Raw genomic sequence first — 24,430 nt, 5'->3', positions numbered from 1 at the left:
ATTATTATTATTACTGTTGTTGGTAATCATAACTCTTTAAGAAGGTGTGACATCCTCTGCCCTTAACCCTCAACAAGAGTAAGGAAAACAGAAAAATGTCATCAGTAATGGTGGCATGTACAGCAGTTTGAGCATCATTCTACTTGTTTATGCTGCAGTGGGAGCAGCATGTGAATGTAACGGCAAAGACTTCAACAATTCAAGTTCGAGAGGAACATGTAGCACTATATATGGCCTAAAGAAGAGCACTTTATAACAAACATTATAACATCCTAAAGGTAAAGCACAGCAGAGGCAACATCCTAATTTGGAGATTACTGCCTCTGGGCCTGGACAAGTTCGCATCATCAAGGGGAAAATTAATTCCACATTTTTATTGAAAACAGGTAATTTGTAAGGGCTCGCAAACATTTTCGAGCCACTGTAGAATCGTTGTGTAGAATCTAACAACACAGAAGTGGAGGCTCTCGTTACATCTGATCTCAGAACAGCGTTCTGTCCAGTAAAGAATCAGATGTTGCCTGTTTGCATTCATCTAATAATTGCCTACCCAGGAGTGGGCATAGCAGGTTGTTGTCTAAGGAAGCTAGTTTGACTTTCAAGCTGAAGCTACTCACCCTTTGTTGCATTTTCGTGGGCGTTACCAAAATATCTCACTAATAAAGTCGAGGGTTTGTCAAGCAGAGGGGAGAGCAGCATGTTTTGGACTTTTGTAAACGTGTAGCGAGGGAAAAACCAGGAATCTGACAGGTGACTGATTAACAGAGCTGCAGACAAGTGTGCTTGAATCAGCTTTCACCCTTCTGAGATCAATATTGTATAACTGTGCAGAAGTGTGTGCAAATTGTAATCAGGACTCGATATTGTGAGCATTTTATCCGCATTTGGAATTAAGAGGAACCACCACTCTGTAGCTCCATCATACAACCACTGTGTCTTCAGTTCCAACAGAGAGACATCTTCTTTCTATTCATTTTTGATTTACTTTAATCAATTATTTTCTCAACAATCTGTTCTTACATCCAAAAGTGACTGATAAAGAGACTCACTGTTCTTTTCATTAGGAAAATATAGAGCATTCGATCCTGAGTCTCACCTAACTGCCGAAATCTTCTCACTTCTAACAATAATCTTGCTTCACTTTCCCAGTTTCCAATCATTAAAATCTCAGCACTAGATAAAACATTTCCTAACAGAGGTTTTATCTATTTTTTTCTTTGAATCAATAACAGTTTCTCAGAACTAGTTTTATATTTAAGAGACTAAAGAGGGTTATTTTAACTAAAATAATGAATCATAATGATGTCTTTAATAGGTTTTAGTATGGCTTTAGAACTTACCAGACACAGCACACATTAAAGTTTTAAAGGATCCTAGTGGTTTTACATTTGAGCGCTGCCTTTGACATGATCAAACACCTTATTCTCATCCACTGAAAAAATAACCTGGGTCTTTAGGGTCCTCCATTATATCCACCACGCTTTTACCTTTCTAACAGAACAGAACCTTTTCTGTGGTCATAGTGAATTCCTGTGTAACAGTCACACAGGCGACTGATAAAATGAGAAAAACTGAATGAAATCTAGGTTCTCACCAATCCTTATGATGTCTTTGAAGCACTTATCAGCTGTATCATCAGTATTTTCCTCTTCTTGTTCAAGTAGAGGGTTAGATTGTTTGAGAATGATGGGGCAGACCAAGTCTCGGCCTCTACCCTCGACAGGGTATTTCCTCGGTCTGGGGAATGATAGGAATAATATGAAATGTAAGCAGCAACATCATCAACCAAAATTATACTAGACATTTTTATAGACCTAACCACTATCCCATACAACACATAATTCTTAAACATGAACAACATGCATCACCTTCACAGGTCTGTGATTGCCTAAAGGGACACCACCATTCTTTAATCTTAAGTAACCTCTCATAGTAACCAGTATAACAGCCATTGTGGTGCATCTACTGTAAAGATATTGTTGGAACAATAATCTGAACATTTTTATTCAGATTTTTTAAAGATTGAGATGTATTCAAGATAAATATTCAATCTGATCTTGAAGAAACAAAAGCATTTTATTTACAATAATTACTGCAAATGCAGAATGTATAATTAATTATGGTTTTATGAAAACATAAATTATGCATTGGGCTGCCAATGTCAGAGATATTTAGTTAAAGGCAGAACTTTTACATATAGCACAAGTAAGTGTTAAATCATTTTATGCCTGTATTTCTCTTTGACACATAATGTGACCACATGGATGCAAGTGATGTTACCTCAACACATACTTTGCTCCAATACATGAAAACCCTTTTTTTCAAAGTTACATACACTTCTTAAATATGTACAGCTAAGATGGGACCAAGACGGGCATACTGAATCCAACAAAGAAAGAATTTCTTTACAAAGAAAGGACACCATGTGGTAAGTCCAAGAATGACCTTGTTGTGACCCATATGCCATCACCACCTCTATGTGAATATACCAGGGACGATCTAGCGACATCCAAAATTAAAAGTTACAGAAAATCCTCCAGCCAATTACTTAAGCTAAAACAACTGGCCTTTCTGACTTTCTAGTTCAAACAGCGTAAATATTTTGCTGCATGGCACGCTAACAATGTTTTGTGCAGACTTACAATTGATGGGCCACTGGGCTAAATGCCCCACAAGTATGTAGCTGGACATGAAACTACATTGATGTTCTAAATTTCTAAGTCTATCTCTGACTTTATCCCACAGGGCCGTAACGCTTGGACAGTAGCATAAAGAGTGCATGCGGGTGCCCAGCTCACCACAGCCATTCCAGCATAGGCCTGATAGGGTTGGATCTAGAAGGGGTCTAGAGTTTAACGGGTTGATGTGTGCTCTGCAATATTTCAGGTATGTTACTCTAAATCTGGACATTGATACCAACACCTCCAGATTCTGTCCCACTCAAGTGGGGTAAGTGAGATACCCTCAGTGTCAGTGTCTGAATGTTGCTATTGGAGTTGTTTTTAGGCTGTTATGGCTGTTCATAGCAACCTATATGGGTAATTTTGTGATATTTGCAAAAAATTGAAAGGGTGATTCATTCAACTGTCCCCAGATGGTTAAGTTAGGCCCCCACATCTCTTCTACCCTTACACTTAGCACCAGAGCCCTGCAGGACTGTGTGTTAAGCCCCCTTTCTATATGCCAGTGTTGGTGAATCTGTATCAATGGCAGCCTCAGAATCCTGTTTTTGGCTGACAGGAGTGGAACCTGACATGGTCCCTGACTGATGTAGACCATCCACCTCAAGGTTGGATGTGTTGTGCATTCTGAGTTAACGTAGCCTTTCTGTCAGCTCCAACCAGACTGACCACTCTCCTCTGACCCCTGAACAAGGTGTTCCTGTCCACAGAACTGCTGCTAACTGGATGCTGTTAAATGTAGAGACTGCCATTTTCACAGAAAACTAAACTAAGATTTTAGTCCCCATGCTGACATTTGATTTGAACCTTAACTAAAGCTCCTGGATGATTTTAAGGTAATTGCATGAAAAGAAAACATTTTTTCCATACCGATGTGTAATGTGAAGGTCTCCATCCTCATCTAAGCACAGTTCCACATTTCCTTCCCCACCTTCCTCTCCAACCGTTTCTTGGGTGGCATTTGTGTCTTTTTCCAAGTCTTCCCTTGGGTCATCACATTTTTCCTGCTCTAAACTTTTCCCTGGGTCATTGTTGTCAAGCCTCTCATCATTCAACAAGATCTTGAAGTTGGAGATGAAGACTGGACAGATGAATACAGTACAGTTAGAAAGTTCAGCTAAGCACTTGGATGATGCTGACATTTTGTTGCTCAATCTATTGGTTATTTCCCTAACTAATTAATTGTTTAGTCTTAACAACATAAGAAATAATGACAATTTTTCCAGTTTCCTGGACATATGGTTAGAATAAAATGTATGACTTATCTATCACAAATGCATAAGACAACGTAGCACAAGTTCACAACCTGAATATGTTATACAAACCAGGCTGGCCAACATGGTTGAGGCGTGTCATAAGGTGGCGTGCATTAGGCAGGAGCATGTGAATATCTGACAGCACAGTATCATGATGAAAAGTGATCTGGTCCATAGCTGATCATTCGTGGTCAGAATAGAAGAGCACCCCATCTATCTGCTTCTGGGTACCTAGGAAGATAGGGCAAGCAAAGGTTAACAGTTCACTGATTCTTGAGAAATCGGACAAACGAGGATCCAATATTGAAAAAATAAAACCTTAAGCTCAGACAAATTAAACGATATGGATGTATCCACCAAGTCCTAAGCTACTGAGCTATGCTTTGATACAACCTCCCAAAAGGTGCTTTTGGCCTTGCCCTCTCTTACCAAAAACACAAATTCATTTTCACTCACATTATGCTAGACCTATAAAAACTTTAACAAAAATACATTTTCACCAAGGCTGACAGAGCCCTCAAGAAAATTATTTTCAATAGGCATATATTTTTATAGCATAAAAATGTTCTTATTTTTTTTTGGGACTGTATAATATAATGTTAACTATACCTTAAACAGCTATCAAAATATTTTAAGATTGAAAAACACATTCTCATGTTAGCAGATAGATTACATTTTTACATAAGACCAACAATTCATAAAAAAAAAGGAAATATCACACTGAAATATTATCAAAATATGAATCTGCCGGAGGTGACATAGACCTGACGGAGTTGACCCTCTCAAATACATTGAATCAATCAATTACAGCATTAAAACAAACAAACCAAACAATGAATAGGTTGTTTATAAACATTTCATTTTGACTTTGAATTCTTTTGGCCTCAGCGTTTTGTATGTCAGACCAAATTGCCTCAATTATTTCTCCTTTTCCTCCGTTCTCTTTCAGTCAAATCCTTATTTGCTTTATTTTTCCTTCTCCAACTCTGTCTCGCCTGTCTTAGAAATTCCCTTTTAATTCTGTCTGTGTACTGATTTTCTCTCTTTGCTTTTTTGATACTCTCTGTTCCTCTCTCTACGTTCCTCCAGTGACAGATGTTGCATGGTCATGCTGGACTAAAACACACAAAAAGAACTCTCGCAATATTATGACCCATATTTTCCTGTACTAGAGAGGGAGTGTGTCTATGTACCTTCACCATTATGTGTGTGTAAGCACTATGTTACCTCAACTAAACCCTGATAAGAGTTGATGACTATCAACTCACAAAAGCAAAAAAAAAAAGCTGAAAATGCTGATGCCACATATTTAGTATTAATATATTATTAGACAAACCAATAATCTATTTCTATATTTGATTCCAATGCTTAAAAAATAAAAAAAATGATGCCTTCCAATTGAATGTCAACTCCGTAATTCGCCCGTCACCACTGCCAGGCAGAAGATATGACGGAGTTGACATAGACAGGCAATTTGTTCACAAAACAAATGGAGTTCATTCATTATTTTTATGAAACAAGCTCTTTTTAATTATTGAACAATATTTTTATTAATTTTATTGCACATTATTGATTGAACCCTTCTCTGTGGATATGCTGTTTTAGATGTAGTGGGAATAATTATTTAACTAAATTGAAGGGGATAATATAAGACATTATATTATCAATCCCTCATAACTACAATTGAAAATATTTTCATTTTTAAACCAATAGTTTCAACTGCTGGACGTGTTTTGTCCCATGTCTCAAGAGTCATTGAGTTAATACATATATTTACAGGTCTAGCAGCCTCATTTATAACAAATTAAATAAATAACACCACCAACCATTTTATCTGTATGCTTGCTTCTTCCTTGTCAAAGCCTGATGACTATATTACCCATATTGCAACTAACAACTTATACAAAAAAAAAAGTTTGTTTGGAGTTTGTTATGCTAACTGCCCCTAGTGTATACTGGACACTATATACTGGACCCTATAACCTACAGTAGAGATGAGGAGGGGGCTACAGACGTCTGTTAAGATCACTTATTTTAATTCCACACACCCAGGTGCTGTGACCCCACTAACATTGTCTTAAATTACACCACTTGAGGCAGTTAATTAAATGTTGCACATCTCCCTCTGAAGCCACTAAAGGCTTAAAATATTTTTTTTACACATGTGCAGTAATACTACCCAACCCCTGGAAAATGGTCTGCTCTAGAGTAAGAAACGGAAGAGATATAAGAGATAGAGTTATGTGTATTGTAGGGCTGTCACTAATTCACTAATTCTTAAAAAAAATGTGTAATCAAAGCAACATAGTGCACATGGTATATTCAAATTCACTGTGTTGGTAGTTTTCTTGTTCTCCAGCCTGGGGTTGGTTGTAATGAGAAGACTCTTTCTACTATTGCAATGGAGATTATGTGGGGCAAGGATGAAAGGAAGAGGGACTGCAACAACAAAAAAGCCTGCACATTATTGTTAAAACACAATTCAAATTATGACCCTTTTCTTGATAAAGCTATAACTTCTAGTTATTGGTGGTGTAATCTGCCTGGTGGAGCATTCTGCCTCAACAGACCCCATGCAGTTGTACATTCTCTACTAAAACACTGGAAATTACAATAAAGAAGAGAGAACATCAATGTCCACAGCAAGACTTTCCTCTGTAAGATAAGAGATACGAGTAAGTTACAATCAAGCTAAGTAAATGGTCAATGGTCTGTATTTATATAGAGCTTTTCTAGTCTTGATGACCACTCGAAGGGCTTTACAGTACAGTTTGACATTCACCCATTCACCCATTCACACACACATTCATACAGAGCATCTATGGGCAATTTGGGGTTCAGCAATCTTAATTATTTGTCTTTTAGTTTCTTTATTCTTTCCTTATCTTTACTGATCTGTGATTTGTATTTAGTTGCCAATTTGAGCGGACAATATATCTACTGTTTAAAAAGCCATCAGGTGGAACAGCATCATCCTAATGGTGCACCGCTCAACAAGAACGATCAAACTGCATTCATAACTCGCTTCAACACTGGACCTACAACTTTAGGGTTGTAGGTTGATAGTAAATAGATGCGACGTTACCCGGAAAGCTACGAGAGAGTTCTCCCGCCGACCTCGTCTCAGACCAGCTTAGACCCACTCAACCCATCGGCAGCCTTTTTATAAATATCCTACGTGACAGTGACATGTGCACGAAGCTCTCCTCCTACAGTCAGCTGTCTCCATGACTCTATTGCTGTCACTGGTCACTGAAAACAGTGCACTCCCACAAGTCATCCGGGCTGCAACAGTTAAGTTGAAGCTTCCGTTCCACCCTGCTGCCAGATCTTCTTCTTTGGGGTTTAACGGCAACTTGCATCCTTGGCGCTGCATCACTGCCATCTTCTGGACTTAGTTAACTCCTACACTTTTTGTCATCAGCCCTGTTCTCTAAAGAAAGTTACCCCAGATTTTGCATTGAATAGATATGTCTCCCTCATATCTTCTGATCCCAGTGCTGCTGCCACTCTTAATTATTAATTATTATGAATTCATTATTTAAGTATTAATTTCCTTCCAATGCAATGGGCCTTCCCTTTGATTTTGAAAGTTTGATTGAGATGAGAGAGATACCCCTAAGAATCGAAATGATTCAAACATCTCTCGAGTATTTCCATTCAGCTTCAAAGCATTTCCCCTAATCCTTTCCATGTGAAGAATACTACTTTAGTCTTTTCAACTGTTAACATAATAGTGACTGAGAGGTCTATCAGAAATTCTTGGTGCAAGGGAGAAATTTACTGACAAATCCTTTTTTTTGCCTTCTCCATTTTAGAGTTGCATCCTTTTGACAAGTTTCCTTGTCCTTTAATGGTTTTTATGACCTTTCTTAGTGCGATTTCCCTCAATCTCCCCGTTCCTTGACCCACCGCCTGCTGCCAGGTGTCGACATCCACTTACTTTTCCTTTACCCTGCAAATGTGCTACTCATACAAATTAAATGAATGTTACTTGTGTTCTGTAAAGTTCTGTACACATTCTCCAATTAAAATGTACAAACTGTATTTTAAAATATATTCCTAATATTGAAAACATATGCTTTTTGTAATTACATGGTGGGAACACGAGGACACTTAGTCATACCTTTCAGTGTAAACATGTGACAGGATTTTTGGACAGATTTTCAGTTCGATCTTAAAACCAAACTCTATTTAGCAATTCCAACCTCGGAGCCGTGTTTCTCAGTGGGGATGGCCTCCTCTGAGACATGGAGTGAAGCTGGGGCCCCGCAGCCAAACAATGGAGAGGGTGCTGTTGGCGGTTGGAGGACACGGTCACATTTCATATGCCTCATGCATGTATAAAGCTGTGGTTGTATTTCTGAAGGTAGAGAGGTTTCTCACTCAGCTCATAGAGAGGTCTGTCCCTCAATGATGACTTGATTTATCGTTCCACTGCTGGTGATGCCTTTGACCCAGATCATTGTGTCCTTCATTGTTTTTGGACTCTACAACTCAAAGGGCTTTGGAAGTTTCTTTCTGTGTTAAACATGAGGAGGGATTTTAAAGGTTGTTATCTCTGGACAGGGGGAGGCTGGGGTGTCTTTGCCCAGTGTTGACGGTGATAGTGGCTCAGTGTCTAAGAATAATTCAGCATTTGTATATTTTTGGTATTTTGAAATATTTGTATTGAGCTTTTTCAACATATTCAAGTAATTTCCATCGCAAGAAAAAGATAGGCCAAACTCAATACACAAATAAGCCTACATACATATACATATTATCACAAACTGCAACTGACACACAAAAGAGACCAGACTTTCAGGTTCGGGGACTGTATGGTGTATATGTTGTTAACCTGGCATTAACCCCATGTTACGATTAGAGTGCAAATTCAAGTATTTGATAAAATAATCTACACTGAAACTTATTCATTTAGAAACTGGATTAAGTCATATTGGCTGACAATATTTGTAATGCACCTTTGTGAAGCTCCCTTTTTAGTAAGCAGTCTTTATCCATCTATTACTGGTGACACCTGTGATACTCTTTGCAAACATGTATCAAAGAGGTCAATGGTCATATAAGTAGAATTAAAAAGTACAAAAATACATGATGTTACTCTTGACAAAGTTACCCATGAAGTTACCCTAATAAGCCAATTACTTTGCTTCATTGTACAGGCCCCAAGAGCAGACTAGCCCTCAATGGGGCAGTAGTTGTCCTATGGCCCAGTTTGAACTCACTTTTTCTATAAACCGTATTGTATGTACTAGTTAGTAAATATTCATCAGTTGTTGGCTGGTTTGGTAAATTAGCGAATTATTAAAATATTACACAAACATATTGTTGTGTCCTGTTCAAATCTCATATAAAAACATTTGTTTGAATCATTTCCCCAACTTAATATCATCTTATCCTGTCTAACCCTCTCTACTTTGATTTTAACCTTTGGTCTTACTCTAGTTATTCCTGTGTGCACAATAAAATAAAATGTATTATTATTTATTTAGGAATATAAATCCTGTCATCACAATATCATGTAACTCAAATCTATATTGGGCCTCTCAACTAGACAATGCGTCAGGATTTTATAGTAATTATGGTGTTGCCATTTCATCTCACATTGTGCAATTTCTTCCATCACCACATGGGCCTGTAGCGGCTACAGTGTAGCCCATATGAAGCTGGTGCTACATATTTTTGGGGAGTAGTAGTAATAGTAGAAGTAGAGGTAGTAGTAGTAGTAGTGGTAGTGGTGTTATAAGATGACAGAATGAGAACGATATCATTAAATACACTGCAAAGCTCGTTAGTCACATCAAACATGATTTTTAATAAGGGCCTCCTGTTTTTCTAAAGGGACAGATGAAGTAGCTAAGGTTATCGTGAAGTGAACAACTTCTACAATTTTATATAACACGACACAACTTTAGGATAGTATCATAGTAACAAGTCAAAGTAAAAACCTGTACATATGATATAATACTATTTATGGCACAAATGAGTAACAAATGAATTATCTCAGGGATCCATCAAGATTGCATTGTCCTGTGAGTCCAACCACAGATTCTTCTTTCACATCCTGGAGGTAAAATCCAGTTTCCTGACCAGGGACCTGCTCACCTCAGATACGGAGCGGCAACCTACACACAGAGAGACAGACACGCGCAAGTATGCATGCACACGCGCGCACACACACAGACATGCGCAAGTATGCACACGCGCGCACGCACACACAAACACACACACACACACTTTGTCACAGGTCAATTTGAGGACTTTACGCAGGCTTGTTGGGTATTGATTTGTGTGTGTGTGTGTGTGTGTGTGTGTGTGTGTGTGTGTGTGTGTGTGTGTGTGTGTGTGTGTGTGTGTTACCTGACAGTGCCATAGCAAGTCGCAGCTCCTCCTTCAGAAGTTCAAGGACCTCAGTCACTCCCTTTTCCCCCTGGGCACAAATTCACATGCTCAATTAACATGTTTCTTTTGTAGCATGCAAAATTAGTGTTAATCATAGAGTGTCATTTTGTAAAGAACATGTAGATAGTCTTTGTTTATATTTCAAAATTTATTTTTTGAGCCAACATTGTTTTGATTCATGTTTATTACCAACATTTGAAGTCCAAATAATTAGGTTTCAAATCCATTGATAGTGAATTTCAAAAAAGCTAATGTAATTGTTCAGTTTAGAAACTCAGATACAAGAAACAATTCAAATAATTTGTGCTAGTAAGGCTCTGTTCAGACCAGGTATTAACATCCATTCTGAGAGATCCAAGTTCAAGTGGTCAGCTCTAAGTGCAGGTGTAAATGCATTGAGGACACATTTAAGATCTCATCTGTAGGACTACATTCAAAGGTGGTCTGGGACACATGTGGCTATATTCTTTTAGCAGTCAAAACTCAAATGTCTCCTGGACAGCAATGAAGGACCACCCACTCAGCTGACATCCTCTGACCCGCCAGAGTTTCATAATGAACCAAAGGATGTTTACAGTCCTCATAGTTTTTCCTATGACTTGATTTATCTTTGGCAACTGCCTAATTAAATGCAAAATGGTCTGTATTTACACATCACTTTTCTAGTCTTGATGACCACTCAAAGCACTTTACATTACAGATGTTTCCATTCACCCATTCACACACACATTCAAACAGTGCATCTATGGGCAGCACTTTTTCTAAGAGGGTAAATTCAGAGAGATTAATTAATAAATGTGAGATAATCTAGCTCGATAGTCAAAAAAGGATGGCAGGCAGGAAGACTCAGCAGACTTCTTGGTTTTTCTGAAGTGAACAGTATTATTTACTCTGCTCACCAAAGATAAGACAATTAAACTCAAATAAAAGGCACACACTGCTGGTAACACAGCTTCACCTCTCCTCTCCTCAAGGCACAGTCTTTTTCCAGCAAACACAATCTTTTAACCTTAAAGAAGATAAATCAAATCACCTAATGGATCTTTACAACTTGAAACATAACTAATACTGCCTGCCTTCCATTTTGTTTACCCTCGAGCTAGACTCGAGCTAGACACAATGACCACCGCATATTGATTTTCTGTCCTTTTTCAAATAAGTAAATCTGAATTTCACTGTAACACTACCTGAGTGCATTGTGTCCCTCCTGGCTCCTCACTCTCACCAACAAATGCACACATACACAGACCATTGACAAAAGACCCATGTCTGTATCATCAAACTGGCTAAAATCCATCACCTTTTAGTTTATGTGAAAAGCAATGACATAGATGTTTATAGCATATTGCATAGAGATCTGATCGCAAGTGGTCACTGAAGATGCATGTGGAGACATCACACCAGGGCTGAAAGGAAAAACTCTCTCAGGACAGATGTTAATACCAGGTCTGAACAGGGCCTCGATACCCCCTCCGGATTGAGGCTAATGAGTCCGTAGATAAGTGTTGTGCTTCACCTGACAAGCAAGGCCCCACAGCACTGGTCGACCAATGAAGACGGCCTTTGCTCCCAGTGCTAAGGCCTTAAGGATGTCTGTCCCGCGCCTCACTCCTCCATCCATGTAGACATCGCAGCGACCCTGCACTGCCTTTACCACCTCGTCTAACACATCAAGCTACGCACACAAAAACATACACTTCGTTTACTTGAATTTAATCGTGTCACATAAAGTACATTTGCGTGTGATTTGGTTATATTCAGTAGGTGATTTATAGATTGGATGAAGGGGGATGCCATCCACTTTAAATGAACAAAAAACCATCCCCCTTAATAGCCTTCCAAGTCTGCCATCCCCTCTCAGCCATCCCTCATCCCCTATGAGAGAGAGGGAGAGCTGTGTGTGCATATGAGCATTCTAGAGTTACTGCTGCCAGCTAAATCAAGGAATCCACAGTTTATTTTTAAAAGTGAAAGCAGTGAAAAGAACAGGACCGTACTCTTTGCCTCCCTCTCCCACACAAACACACTGACCATCTGTCACTGTCAGATTGACCATCAACAGCACTGGGTGATATCCCCTGATCTGAATATGTAAGAGTTAAGTAGAACTGACATTTTGTGTGTTTTGTTGTGTTAAAGGTTCCTCAACTTTTGCTGGGCCCCTCTAAATCAGAGGTTACAAATAGGGGGCCGCAGTATGATTCTGGACCCAGATGCCGTCCTATCTGGACGTGGACCTATGACTGATAAATCATTGAGTGTTTTCAAATTTTGATTGAACATTTCTATTTTATCCAGGACAGCTCTTTCAGCCGTTAGAGCACTGGTTCAGAGGTCCAGGAAAACCCATAAATCAATTGCTTTCATTGAAAATCATCTGATGTGACGCTAATAACATCTGTGAAGCATTCTGACCAGAAAGAGAAAAGTTAGAAAAGTAACTCAACTTGGCTCTGAAATGAGAAAAGTAGAAATCGAAAACAAGAGTTGCATGACTGGACAGACTTACATCTTTTATCTTTTGGATGGGCAGTTCAAAAACAGTAATCTCATTAAAAGCAGCAATGTGAAACAACACTATAGCTAACGTCTCTCACTGAACAAGAAACGTGAGGGTGGGATATAAGAGGAAAAGAGAGGAAGGGAAAAGCAGGTGTTAAAGCTGCAGTTGTTTGGACGTGTTGAAATGGTTCAAAAACAGTTTGAAACTGTTAGAAAAAGGGAAACTTAATTAGATTTATTTTTTATCAATTTAATGTAATTGATTTTATTTGAATTGGAAAATATTGCCCAGACTTACAACCCCAACAGTACAGTTTCCAGTTTAAGCTAAAACCTGGTTCAACTTCCAACCCAACTACAAGGTGGCACCTTTCAAGGTATTCAAGGATGTTCTCCAATGTAACAGGGGGATGACACAATGAGAGATGCTCTAACATTTTTGAAGCTGCTGTTTTCATGGGTTTTGTTGACAATAAGAAATATAGTGAATAACATCATGTAGTCTTTTTAAGAGACCACAGTGCAGCTATGACAAATCTAAATAGGATTAATTTAGATGTTATATTGGTTAAGACTATCAGATTTCTGACCATTTCTAAAAGAATAAGAAACACACAGACCGTGGCAGGAACCCCATCCAGTTGTCGAGCTCCATGATTGGACACTAGGATGCCACTGACACCATAGTTCACAGCCTTGACAGCATCCTCACCTATCACACACACACAAACTGCTGAACAAGCTCCTTTTGATCATGATTGTGTCAGGAACAAACTATAAGGATGTGTTGATAAAAATAAAAAAATTGAAACATTCTAAAATATTCACAGATAATTTAAGTAACTTTAGCTTCTCTGTATATAACAGCATTTGTCTCAGCTGTAAAAACAAATGAAAATTCAACTTTGCAAATGAAAATGAATACCAATAGTCTAACTTTCATGGCACAATGGAGTAACTGTGTGTGTTTTTGTTGTGTATGTGTGTGTGGGGCGGGGGTGTTACCATTCAATATCCCTTTCACAATCACAGGTAGAATTGTATGTTTCTTCAGCCAGGTAATGTCGTCCCAACAGAGGGTGGGGTCGATTGCTTTTGCAACATAAACAGCCAAACCACTGTCATTGCCATAGTTTCCCTCAGAGAATGCCAGGGAGGCTGTTGAAAAGTTAGACATACTAGACACACACACACACACACACACATACTCTGTAGTCTCCATGGTGGAAATGTAAGAAATGTAATTTCTACGGTGTGGCTCCTACCTAAGGTGTGGGGGCAGTTGAAAGCTGTTGCGCATGTCATCCAATCTTCTTCCTAGGTATGGCGTATCCACGGTAACAAAGATAGCCTTGTAGCCTGCCTCCTCTGCACGGCGTACCAATGACAGCGTGAGCTCTCTGTCTTTATAGATATAAAGTTGCAGCCACAGGACACCCCCACCACTCAATGAGGTTGTCATTGCTGACATCACTTCCTCTATAGTAGAGGTGGCCCAGGAGCTCAGCATCATCCCTGTTCCCACTGCTCGGCATGCTGGGTAGATGCATTATATACTGATGTTAATGATTTATTTCAGAGTGGTTAACTTAAGTGGAAAAGCTGGTTTATGGACAGATTCTACTAAGAATCTCCTGACAGATATTTTCATTTACAGTAATTTTGTGTTATGTTTTAAGTTCTGAAAATGAATGCAAATTAATGCATTCATAGTTTTTACAGTTGCATGGCAACATGTAAAATGAAGTGGACATTTTTAGTTTGGTGGTGGAGTTTAAATTAGAAACAAATTGATCTGGTGATAATGTGCATGTTCTATCAGCAAAAAACACTGTTTAGCATGCAGTGACAGCTGCCGTGCTGACTTTGTGAAGACCTTTAAAAAGTGAATTCTATGTGTAACCAACTAGATTGATTCTACAGTTCGAATATCTATTATTCAACATTCTACAGTTTTGTGTACCTCTTGCTGTAGCTGTTTCTCCTTCAGGATGAGCCATCCTCTGCATTGCTGTGGCTGCCACACAGAGAGGCATGCTGAGCCTCTGGCCCAGCATGGAGACAGACAGATCCACTACAGAAACATCCCTCAACACCCGAGGGACAAGATACCACCTACACACACACACACACACACACACAACACACAACATACAACACACAACATACAACACGCACACACACACACACACAGTGTAAATGCAAAGTGCAATTTAATACTACTAATAGCATGTTGGTTTACTGTTCTCTGGTTTATTGTTCTTTCAGAATTTCATTTAGTCCCTACCCCACAAATTAAAAGAGCATTCTTAGAGATGCCGAACTGCATATGAGGGGCTAAGTTTGCCTAATTTTTTAATTTACTATTAAGCAATTATCAATGCAGGAAAACAATCAAGTACCAATATGGGTATCTGTGGAACTATCTAATTTGGTAACTTACCTATTTTCTCTCCTAGGTTTCCCCACCTACCAGTTTAAGTTTCCAACACTTCCCTCCCTTAAAATAAAATCCAATTTGGGAAGCATTTCCACTTAAATCTGGCACATAATTTGCTCCTGTTAGTTGCTGCTTCCTTCTAAACATGAAATGGCAATGGTTTGGATGCCTTTGGTAACCTCTTGTATGTATTCGGTCTGCCTCTTAAAGGAATAGTTCACCCCAAAATGATAATTCACTCATATACTCACCCCTATGCCAATAGAGGGGTGGGTGAAGTGTTTGAGTCTACACAACACTGCTGGTGTTTCAGGGGCAAACAGAGTAGCAGCCGGGTAGCAGCCGAATCCAATACAAGACAGATTTGGCGTCAGGGATCGTCAGAAATGCTAACGTCTGCTAGCTTAACCACTTCTAGTGGACTTTTAGGTGTAAAACACGGTGGAAATGACCTTGTTTCGAGTCGAATATGAATATCGGGGCTTGTGGACACTTGGATGACACCGCACGAGCAGTATGGAGGTTACGTTTTCTTCTGTTGTTTTTTTTACGTCTGAAGATAAGTTCCTAATATCTTCAGTTGTATTGGATTCGGCTGCTACACTGTTTACCCCTGAGTTAACAATGAGTTAATCATGATAATGTTAATGTTAATCATAAAAATGCTTTCCTATAAAAATAAGTTTTGAGCCATGATTTAAAGATAGGTAGAGAGTTGACAAGCCTAATCTCGTCAGGCAGGAGGTTCCAGAGCCTCGGGGCCCTGATATAGAAACCCTGGCCCCCCCGAGTAGCCAGCCCTGACCTAGAGACAGCCAACAAAGACAAAGTACGAGCAGCAACATTTCGAACAAGCAGCAAACGAGTTACTAAGGTTTGACTAAGGCATGTATAAAGGGCGTTGCAATAGTCCAGACGGGAAAAGAAAAAGACATGTATTAGCTTTTCAAGGAGAAAAGTCAGGGAGAGATAGAACTGGTATGATTTTGGATATTTGCTTCAACAGTAGAAAAGTGATAAGAAAACAGAGCTCACACATACATACCAACAAAGAGTTTAATGTACACACAGATCAATGAGGACTTTACACAGACTTGCAAAAAATAGAAAAGAGAATAATGAGCATTGTGGTCATGCCCCTACATACATATATTTATATATACAGTAGATTTACTTTTTACTTTTCTATACTGTCTTGTCCTCACAAAACATATGTAAAGCGTCCTTGGGTTTCCGTGAAAGGCGCTATCCTGCCACAGCTAACTGTATTAGATCGTCCTAGCATAAAAGCTACAATAGCAGATACATTCTCAAATTGTTTGCAATACTTTATGCTAATTTATGAATACTTGTATATATGTGTATATATGTGTGTATATATATATCTATATAATTATAGGAAACGGCATGTAGTTAGACTATAAAAAAGTAAAAGATAAATAATAAAAGTATGCACAAGTGTGATTGCTGCCGTACTAAAAACAAAGTGGTAAACTAACTGTGTATGTGTGTGCGAGTGTGTGTGATCGCATACCTCTTGAAGGCAGCAACATTGTCAGCCAATGTGTTTTGTTCATCAGCTCCTGAGCGGTAGTAGTCATACACAGCTTTGGGAAGAACCTTTCTAGCTTCCTCCTCAAAGTCAGACACACACACTCGCTGTCCTGACATCGCTGTTCATCCAAAGCTAAAACACTGAGGGGTTCACTGTCTGTCTCTCTGTTATAGTGCAGGGTGTGTAATCATTAACCTGCTGGAGGCCATCGACACCATGGCTCCTTTTTAAGTTGTGCCTTTCATGGGAGTTGCTGCCCTACTCAGTTTACACAAGAGTCATGTTATGAAGGTGAGAACAAATCCAGATGATTGCAGGCTTTGTGGCTATCACTCGGAGCCACCTGGACCTTCAAAATCCAGAATATATTGTGAGTGTGGTTATGTGCTGGTTACATATTAACTTTGAATCCTCTTGTTAAAATGTGGGTTCACAAAATAGTAATTCAAGGTAACAGAAAACTGTGTAAATGCTGTGTAATGTTCCAGTTTTGGCCAGGAGGGCCATGTCAGTGTCAAGGCTAAGATACAGCACCAAATGTTGAAAATTCCTCATTTCTTTTCTATTAACATTTAAGAGTTCCAGCTTTTAGCTGAATGTCTGCAAGTTACAACCAAGGAGGTTATGTTTTAGTTTTGTTTGTGAACGCACACAGACATCACTCTCACTCGTGTTGTGTTGTCAGCGGATATTTTGTTCAAAAGAATGAATCATTTGGGTGAAGAAACTGAACTGAATCACTACCTGACATGATCCAGTCAGTTCAGTTGAGCGATCAGTCAGTCAGCCACACAAATTACTCCTTGAAAAGAAGAGAACTGTACGGATACCCTCACTGGGGAGAACATAGTAGTACTTTACAATGCCGGATGCAGTCTGTCCTGGAAAATGAAAGACTGTCTTGAAGTCTCAATTAGGAAGTAGAACTAAATGTTTTATTTAATAATCAAGTGTTGCAAAAATATATGTGTTGTATTCAATAGGGGGTAGCTCAGAACTCTGACTTATCCTCCATTAATGATTGTTCTCAGCTCACTAGTTGAACCAAAGTTCACCTGTGTTTCAGGTCATAGAGAGGGAATCAGCACTCTGAGCTGCAGTCAAGCACTAAACAACCCAGTGATTCGGTGTTTTTGTAAATTTTTTTGTGCACTGATCCTCGTGTTTCAGTTCATTGAAAAGAACTGTAATTCCCAACACAAGCTCCAACGACTAAGGAGTAAAAGATAGAGAGAACTGCATTGCATGCCACTGGCACACAACGGCAGCTGAAACGATGAGGTCTGACTGTCTGCTTGGATGATAAAAAACTTTATGGACAATAGCACGAACAAGCATGTGGGAAATAGTGCTGCACACAGCTTTACAGTGACAACATAAAGTTAGAGATCTCTTATGTTGTGTGAGGTATAAAAAAAATTGCCAAAATGAAACTGGCAGCAAATTAGAAAATGGTCTTAGCCTCGGTGGAGGTATATGCTCTCAGACGCTTGTCCAAAAAGCTGCAGCACGTGTCCTGACAAGAACCAAGAAAAGAGACCACATTTCTCCAGTATTAGCTTCACTACACTGGCTTCTCGTTAAATCTAGAATAAAACTTAAAATTCTCCTCCTCACCTTCAGGGCCCTTAATAATATGGCACCATTATACCTCAAAGAGCTGATAGTACCTTATCAACCCACTAGAGCACTGCGCTCCCAGAATTCAGGCTTACTTGTCGTCCCTAAAGTCTCTAAAAGTAGAGTAGGAGCCAGAGCTTTCAGCGATCAAGCTCCTCTCCTGAGGAATCATCTCCCACTTTCAGTTCGGGAGGCAGACACCATCTGTACGTTTAAGAGTAGGCTTAAAACCTTCCTTTACGATAAAGCTTATAGTTAGAGCCGGTCCAGGCTTGTCTTAGACCTGCTCTTAGTTAGGCTGCTATAGGTCTAGAAGGTCGGGGGACACATGAAGCTTGTAAGGGAAATGTAACATTTTGACCACAATATGATCATGTTAATTTCCCCTTTGATTGATCATGATTGAATCTCATACAATGTAACCTTGATCATGCTGTATCCTGTACAACTGAATGAATCTTGGCCTGATTGCTTTAACTAAGGCATTGTTGCCTTGATGTCATCAGAAGATCCTGACCTTTGACTTTGTAACAAACCCAACCAGAGTGGGAGGGATGAGCCAAATGTATAAAGACAAAGAACTGTTTCCCATCGGTGTGCATATTACAAACTAACCTTTGTCGTATGCACCATGCTCTGAGCATTAAAGTGTGACAATACTGTAAGAGAATTGTGTCTCGTTCCTCGTTGTTAAGGTGGGATTGCAGAAATTGCCACGACAAGCTTCTCTTTCCAGCTTCTCCTTCCTCTTCTCCCTCCTTATCACATCAAAGAAATTCATATCTCATCAGTACATGTTACTGACTTGACTTCTTCCCTGGAGTCCCTTTGCCTTATCGTCCGCAGATCCACATCGTGGATTATGATGGTGGATCGCGAATCAGAGATCGTAATGGTGGATCCAGTATCGTGCTGGCATCTGATAGTGGTGGTGGATGGCGGCAGTGGACAATGACTGTGGACTATGGTGCCATCCGATCTTGATGGTGGGGTGGCTGCTGACCATAGACTATAATTACAACAAGACTGCTTGATATATATATTTCTCCTCAGATACTCGACCATTACTGACAATAATCCATCAATTCATTTACCTTCCATTATGCTACAAAGTGTTGATTCTAATCAATGCTGCAAATACCCTTATCTTTCTGATGTTCTCCTTTACACTTGACATCTATTGCACTTCTGTCCGTCCTGGGAGAGGGATCCCTCACATGTGGCTCTCTCTGAGGTTTCTACCTTCTTTTTACCCTGTTAAAAGGGTTTTTAGTAGTTTTTCCTTCCTCTTGTTGAGGGTTAAGGGCAGAGGATGTCACACCTTGTTAAAGCCCTATGAGACAAATTGTGATTTGTGAATATGGGCTATACAAATAAAATTTGATGGATTTGATTGAGGTGCAGTTAACTTTCTGAAAAAACGCGTTCTTTCTTTTCCTCTTTCATGCCGTCTCCTCCACCACAATAACTGCAGCCATTTGTGTGCAATGCTGTGCCGATTAGCATCTACCTCTCAAACGTATTAAATATAGACGGTCACAACCACAATTATTTTCAGGCTTCGTAAATCACATTGCGTGTGCTAAATTTAAGTATTTGTATCTACTCCTCCCAATATTTTGCACAGTGGGGTAGAACGCCCGATATTGCATCTTCATTAAGGAAAACGTACTAAATGGACAGGGCATGATATTCTGCACGCAATCCTCAGTGCGCACCGGTAGATCAGCTTGCATGTATTTTTGTGGGTGAAATCAAGTTTGCATGTTTTTACATGCGCAAACCTTTAGTAGATCGGACCCATAGTGTCCAATCAGAGCATCTCAGCAATTGGTACAATATTCAGTCAGGGGTATGATAGAATCTTATAGAAGGCATTTGCACTTTGCACTTTAATTATCACTGCAATTCTATTAGGCCCTTAAACACATTAGTCATTAAACACCAACATCGATCAAATGTAAATTCATACTTTAATAGTCATGGCACATTATAGCTGTAAAGGCATTGGCCCTTTTACCCTTAAGGATGTAAATATTGTTCCTTTTAGCTTTGATGAGGTGAGTCAGATCAAACAACTGGAACCCTTCCATCAGTACAGTGGGACTCTTCTGCCCCATGAAGGTCCAGTTTCTCCAGGTAGTTGCACGATGCTGATATTTTTTGTCACCTAGTCACAAATGAGTCTGCACCTTAAAAAAGTTCACGTGTACATACTTACAGAGCAGTAACCTTACATGATGCAACTACAATGGCAAATACAGTATGTGTGAAACATTACTATTTACTAGATCCAGATTTTATTTATTTTGAATAGATCCCTTTCCATTAGGACCATTGCATTGCGTTTCAGATTCAAAAGAGAGGTCAAAGGTCTTGCACATGTCTACATGCCTTTGGACTATGATAGATATGAAAGCACATTTCTTTCTTTTCCAGCTTCTTTGAAAAAGATGCTCTGAGGATGGAGCCATTAAATAATAGTACTTCATGGAGCCCATCCAGATAAACAGTTATTACATCCATTTCTGTGCTCTGACAAATGAATTTAAATGCAAGGGGAGTTATTCTTTTTTTTTTTAGATTGATCTGCAATCAATCATTTTACTTGTATAGCCCATATTGACAAATCACAATTTGCCTCATAGGGCTTTAACGAGGTGCAACAAACTCTGTCCTTGACCCTCAACAAGAGTAAGGAAAAACTACCCAAAAAACCTTAACAGGGGAAAAAACTGAAATCTCGAGAGTAATGACAAAAACATGTATTTTCCTCATGTGCCTGACAATGCAATTTGGGAATTGAATAAGAAAGAAACTCAGTACAGTACCTCATCCTTTTCTTGTGGTTCCCATGTTGTCTTGTTTTCCTCTGTCACTTTCTAAAAATTCTTTGTCCCTGTACGTCAGTCGCTGCTTCCTGCTTTCCAGCATGTGTGAACTGTATCATTTGAAACCTCACCGGTTACACTTTATTAATGTCTACATGCATTCCTTTATGACCAGGTGTTTGGTTTGTCTGATACACTCTGGTGTCACCATTTAAAAAAAAAAACACATCGATTCTTATTATTGGAAATACTAATTAGTTTGTCTACATTTTGTTAATACCCAACCAGTGGACTGTGGTTGTTTAAAAACACACTTAAACCCTTAAACTATAATTTTTCTCTAGTTTTGTTTAACATGTGGTTTAATAACCAACTTGATCGGTCTTTAACCATTTATTGAACTGACATTAACAACCATCTTGCGTCTACTGTGATTGCTCTGTATGTCAGTCCCAGCTGTGGAGGAGAAAACGGACAGTCAGGGCAAATGGAGCTCTAAACTAATGTAACCCCTACCTATTACCTTGAAATGTTTCTTTCTTTTCATAAGAGGTGAGGTGAGTGGTGGCAGATTGTTGCAGGTGACCATCATTGGTGAGTATTATTTTATTCTATGACAATCTCAAAACATGTATATTAAATAAAACTCAAATCTACTAGAAGCTAATGTAAGGAAGAACAGCTAAATAAAAGTCATCTCTTCTCAGCTCCATGTTTATTTGGCATCCAACAAAATTGACTAAAAGCTTTAAGAATTAACAATTTGCACCATCACCAAAAACATAATTTCTCCCACTAAAAATGTAAAATTAGAAAGTTACTAAAAACGCAAGCATTAGGGGTGGGGAGTGAATACATGAGGTCAGCAACAGATTTTGACAGGCAAGTGAAAGAAGGCCGAAGTCTACTATAGGTCTAAAGATGACTGAAGATAGTTACAAAGCACAAAAGACCAAAGATGCATACTGAAGAAAGCGTCAGATAAAGGTCCTTCACCTTTTACGTGTCCCTTCTACACTCAGATGAGCCATCCAGAAACATTTCAAATGAAAGGATGTTTCTCTTTCACCCATAGTTCAAATAATCCTCCTGAGAAAACAATTCCAGTTCATCTTTTAATCGGTGACATGTGACAACACTTCAGAGATGTGTCAAAGTCTTCACTGTTCAATCAAAGTATGGTTTGATTATCGTTTTCTACTTAAATTTCTGCTGATTCCAGGTGGGTTCCCATGTAGCCTTGGGAATGCTGTTCAACCTACATTCTCCTAATTTATACCGTTCTGTATCACCCACTGACCAATCAGAATCCCAACGCCATTGATGAAAAGATACGAGAAAATCAAGTGTGGCTATCTAAACGCCCCATCCATCTGAGCTTCAGTCCCGGTAAAGTCCCACCCACAGCGCATCAGCTGTGTGCTTCAGAGGGAAACAACTCACTTCCTGCTTCATCCTGCCATCAGTTGGTGTTTGATTGGCTCAACAGGACGGAGTGATGTTTATGGGTACAACTTGATAGTGAGCTATGCAGGTGAGGGGGGAAGGTATCTCCAGGTCGAGGGTAAGGAGGCCTTTTCCCTCCTTCCCCCCTCCCCCATTCAGCACTGCTTTGCGCTGTCAAACCCCAGAAAGGAAGGTGGGGCTGCAGGCCCACTAAGCGTTGTGTTAGCCCGATCGCCGATGGTTGGGGGAGTGTGGTTGCAGCAGTGCTACGAGGTCGCTGCCCCAGTTAGGGTGCCCAGGAGTTTGGGAGGGCAGACTAAGCATCCACTTCCCATTTCCTCCCCCCTGTGTGGCCCGGTGCTGCTGTTCCAACACCCCAGACCCGCTGGACTCTGGTGGATCTCCAAGCCTTCGCTGGACCAAAGACATGAAGCAGTACAGCGTTCACACCCAGGCAGTCCAGCCCTCATACAGCTGAGCCAGGTTGTCCATGTTTGTGGCTTCTTTGATGATAAAGTCCACCTGCAACCGAACAACAGGACCATTGGTCAACCAACTGTGTGTGAGACATTCATTCGGTGACTTCACTTTCACGGGTTCTGTATACTCTTTGTTAACTGCGGTCTATTCTTGACCAAAGAGAGGGGGTGGTATTTTCTATATAATTTGCTAAAAGGCAATTGTGCAATAACAAAATGCAGGAAGGATTGACAGACTGATGACCTGTTTGTATTTAAAGATGGAAACAGATTTGGATTATTATTTGCTACGTGACTCAGTGCGTGCATGAACCTGCTCTGTGGCGCTCATCCTCCTGTTCGGATCGATGTCTCTGCCTTCCAGCTTGGCTTTCACTCTCTTCCACACACTGACTGCATACGAGTTCCTCTCCTGGACAGCTGCAACACAGCAATCCGTAGGTTCACAGCAGTGCAAAGACATTCAATCTAATTCAAGTCTAAAATCCCATAATGCAATAAATGTAGCAGGAACATCTGTACTAGATGAAATGAAGAGACTGCTTCTGTTCCAACAGACTTATATGTGATACACACCTGTCACTAACATACATCTGTATCACCAAAATGCTGAGTGGGCATAAAAATAAAAAAATACATGACAACATTTTGACAAACAGGCTAAGATTTGACCAAAACTATTTCACACATCTGTAATAAGACTAAGATCACACCTGAATCAAGCATAAAATTAACTTGTATATATAATTTTAACATCACAAAGGTTGCTGGTATATATTGAGGGTGTTACATATGAACAAGGTATGTCTCTGTAACTTTTGTTAATTAAGATGTATTGCCTTGCATGTATTTTGCATGCAAGGTTAAAAATCTGATTTATCAACATGACCTCAGATCAATGAGCAGAGTCAGTGTAAAGAGTGAAGATCAGTACCTCGTCCTGTTTTGGGGTCTCGTACAGCTCTCTTGGGGCTGGGATTGAGGCCTCTGCAGTTCATTAGCAGAGTGCTGGGTGGGGTATCAGTGGGGGTTCCAAGGTTGCGTGGCAGACCCTTACGTGCATTCTGGGACATCGAGTCTGGCTGGGTCTTCACCACACTGCACCTAACAGCTGAAGCACAGGACATGGTGTCAACAGATACTACTGTTACTTGATTAGTAGACATTTAGATGAAATTTGATCTATCTAGTTTCCTTCATGGATCTCTCTGCTAA

At 39.6% G+C, this 24,430-nt stretch overlaps 3 protein-coding genes across 9 annotated transcripts in view; all 3 read right to left on the bottom strand.

The window, feature by feature from the left end:
• Positions 1-7,207, bottom strand: part of LOC118123436 (methyltransferase-like protein 22) — a 640,601-nt gene extending 633,394 nt beyond the window's left edge. Inside the window, exons 1-4 of one of the 2 annotated variants that reach the window (XM_047343798.1) lie at positions 7,023-7,207; positions 4,007-4,168; positions 3,552-3,762; positions 1,595-1,737 (exon numbers count right to left, since the gene is read on the bottom strand). In XM_047343798.1, the coding sequence (XP_047199754.1) occupies positions 1,595-1,737; positions 3,552-3,762; positions 4,007-4,112 (460 nt within the window). In that variant the 5' untranslated portion in view covers positions 4,113-4,168; positions 7,023-7,207. Of the gene's footprint in view, positions 1-1,594; positions 1,738-3,551; positions 3,763-3,987; positions 4,169-7,022 lie in introns of those variants that run through there. The other variant, XM_047343799.1, reaches the window with a different exon arrangement.
• A 2,528-nt stretch (positions 7,208-9,735) lies between these two features.
• Positions 9,736-18,408, bottom strand: hao1 (hydroxyacid oxidase (glycolate oxidase) 1). Its single transcript, XM_035179699.2, has 8 exons — positions 16,819-18,408; positions 14,808-14,959; positions 14,110-14,380; positions 13,850-14,022; positions 13,465-13,556; positions 11,859-12,017; positions 10,301-10,370; positions 9,736-10,065 (listed from the first exon to the last, which is right to left on the bottom strand). Exons 1-8 carry the CDS (start codon positions 16,953-16,955, stop codon positions 9,998-10,000), a joined length of 1,122 nt encoding a protein of 373 aa, XP_035035590.1. The 5' UTR covers positions 16,956-18,408; the 3' UTR covers positions 9,736-9,997.
• A 2,007-nt stretch (positions 18,409-20,415) lies between these two features.
• Positions 20,416-24,430, bottom strand: part of smg1 (SMG1 nonsense mediated mRNA decay associated PI3K related kinase) — a 79,254-nt gene continuing 75,239 nt past the window's right edge. For 5 of the 6 annotated variants that reach the window (XM_047343825.1, XM_047343826.1, XM_047343828.1 and 2 more), the window contains exons 62-64: positions 24,150-24,326; positions 23,529-23,635; positions 20,416-23,258 (exon numbers count right to left, since the gene is read on the bottom strand). In XM_047343825.1, coding sequence (XP_047199781.1) covers positions 23,181-23,258; positions 23,529-23,635; positions 24,150-24,326 — 362 coding nt within the window. In that variant the 3' untranslated portion in view covers positions 20,416-23,180. The remainder of the gene's footprint in view (positions 23,259-23,528; positions 23,636-24,149; positions 24,327-24,430) is intronic. The other variant, XM_047343829.1, reaches the window with a different exon arrangement.

This window comes from Hippoglossus stenolepis, chromosome 16, assembly GCF_022539355.2.
Source record: "Hippoglossus stenolepis isolate QCI-W04-F060 chromosome 16, HSTE1.2, whole genome shotgun sequence".
In the NCBI taxonomy this organism is placed as follows: Eukaryota; Metazoa; Chordata; class Actinopteri; order Pleuronectiformes; family Pleuronectidae; genus Hippoglossus; species Hippoglossus stenolepis.
This window is presented reverse-complemented; position numbering and strand designations above follow the sequence as displayed.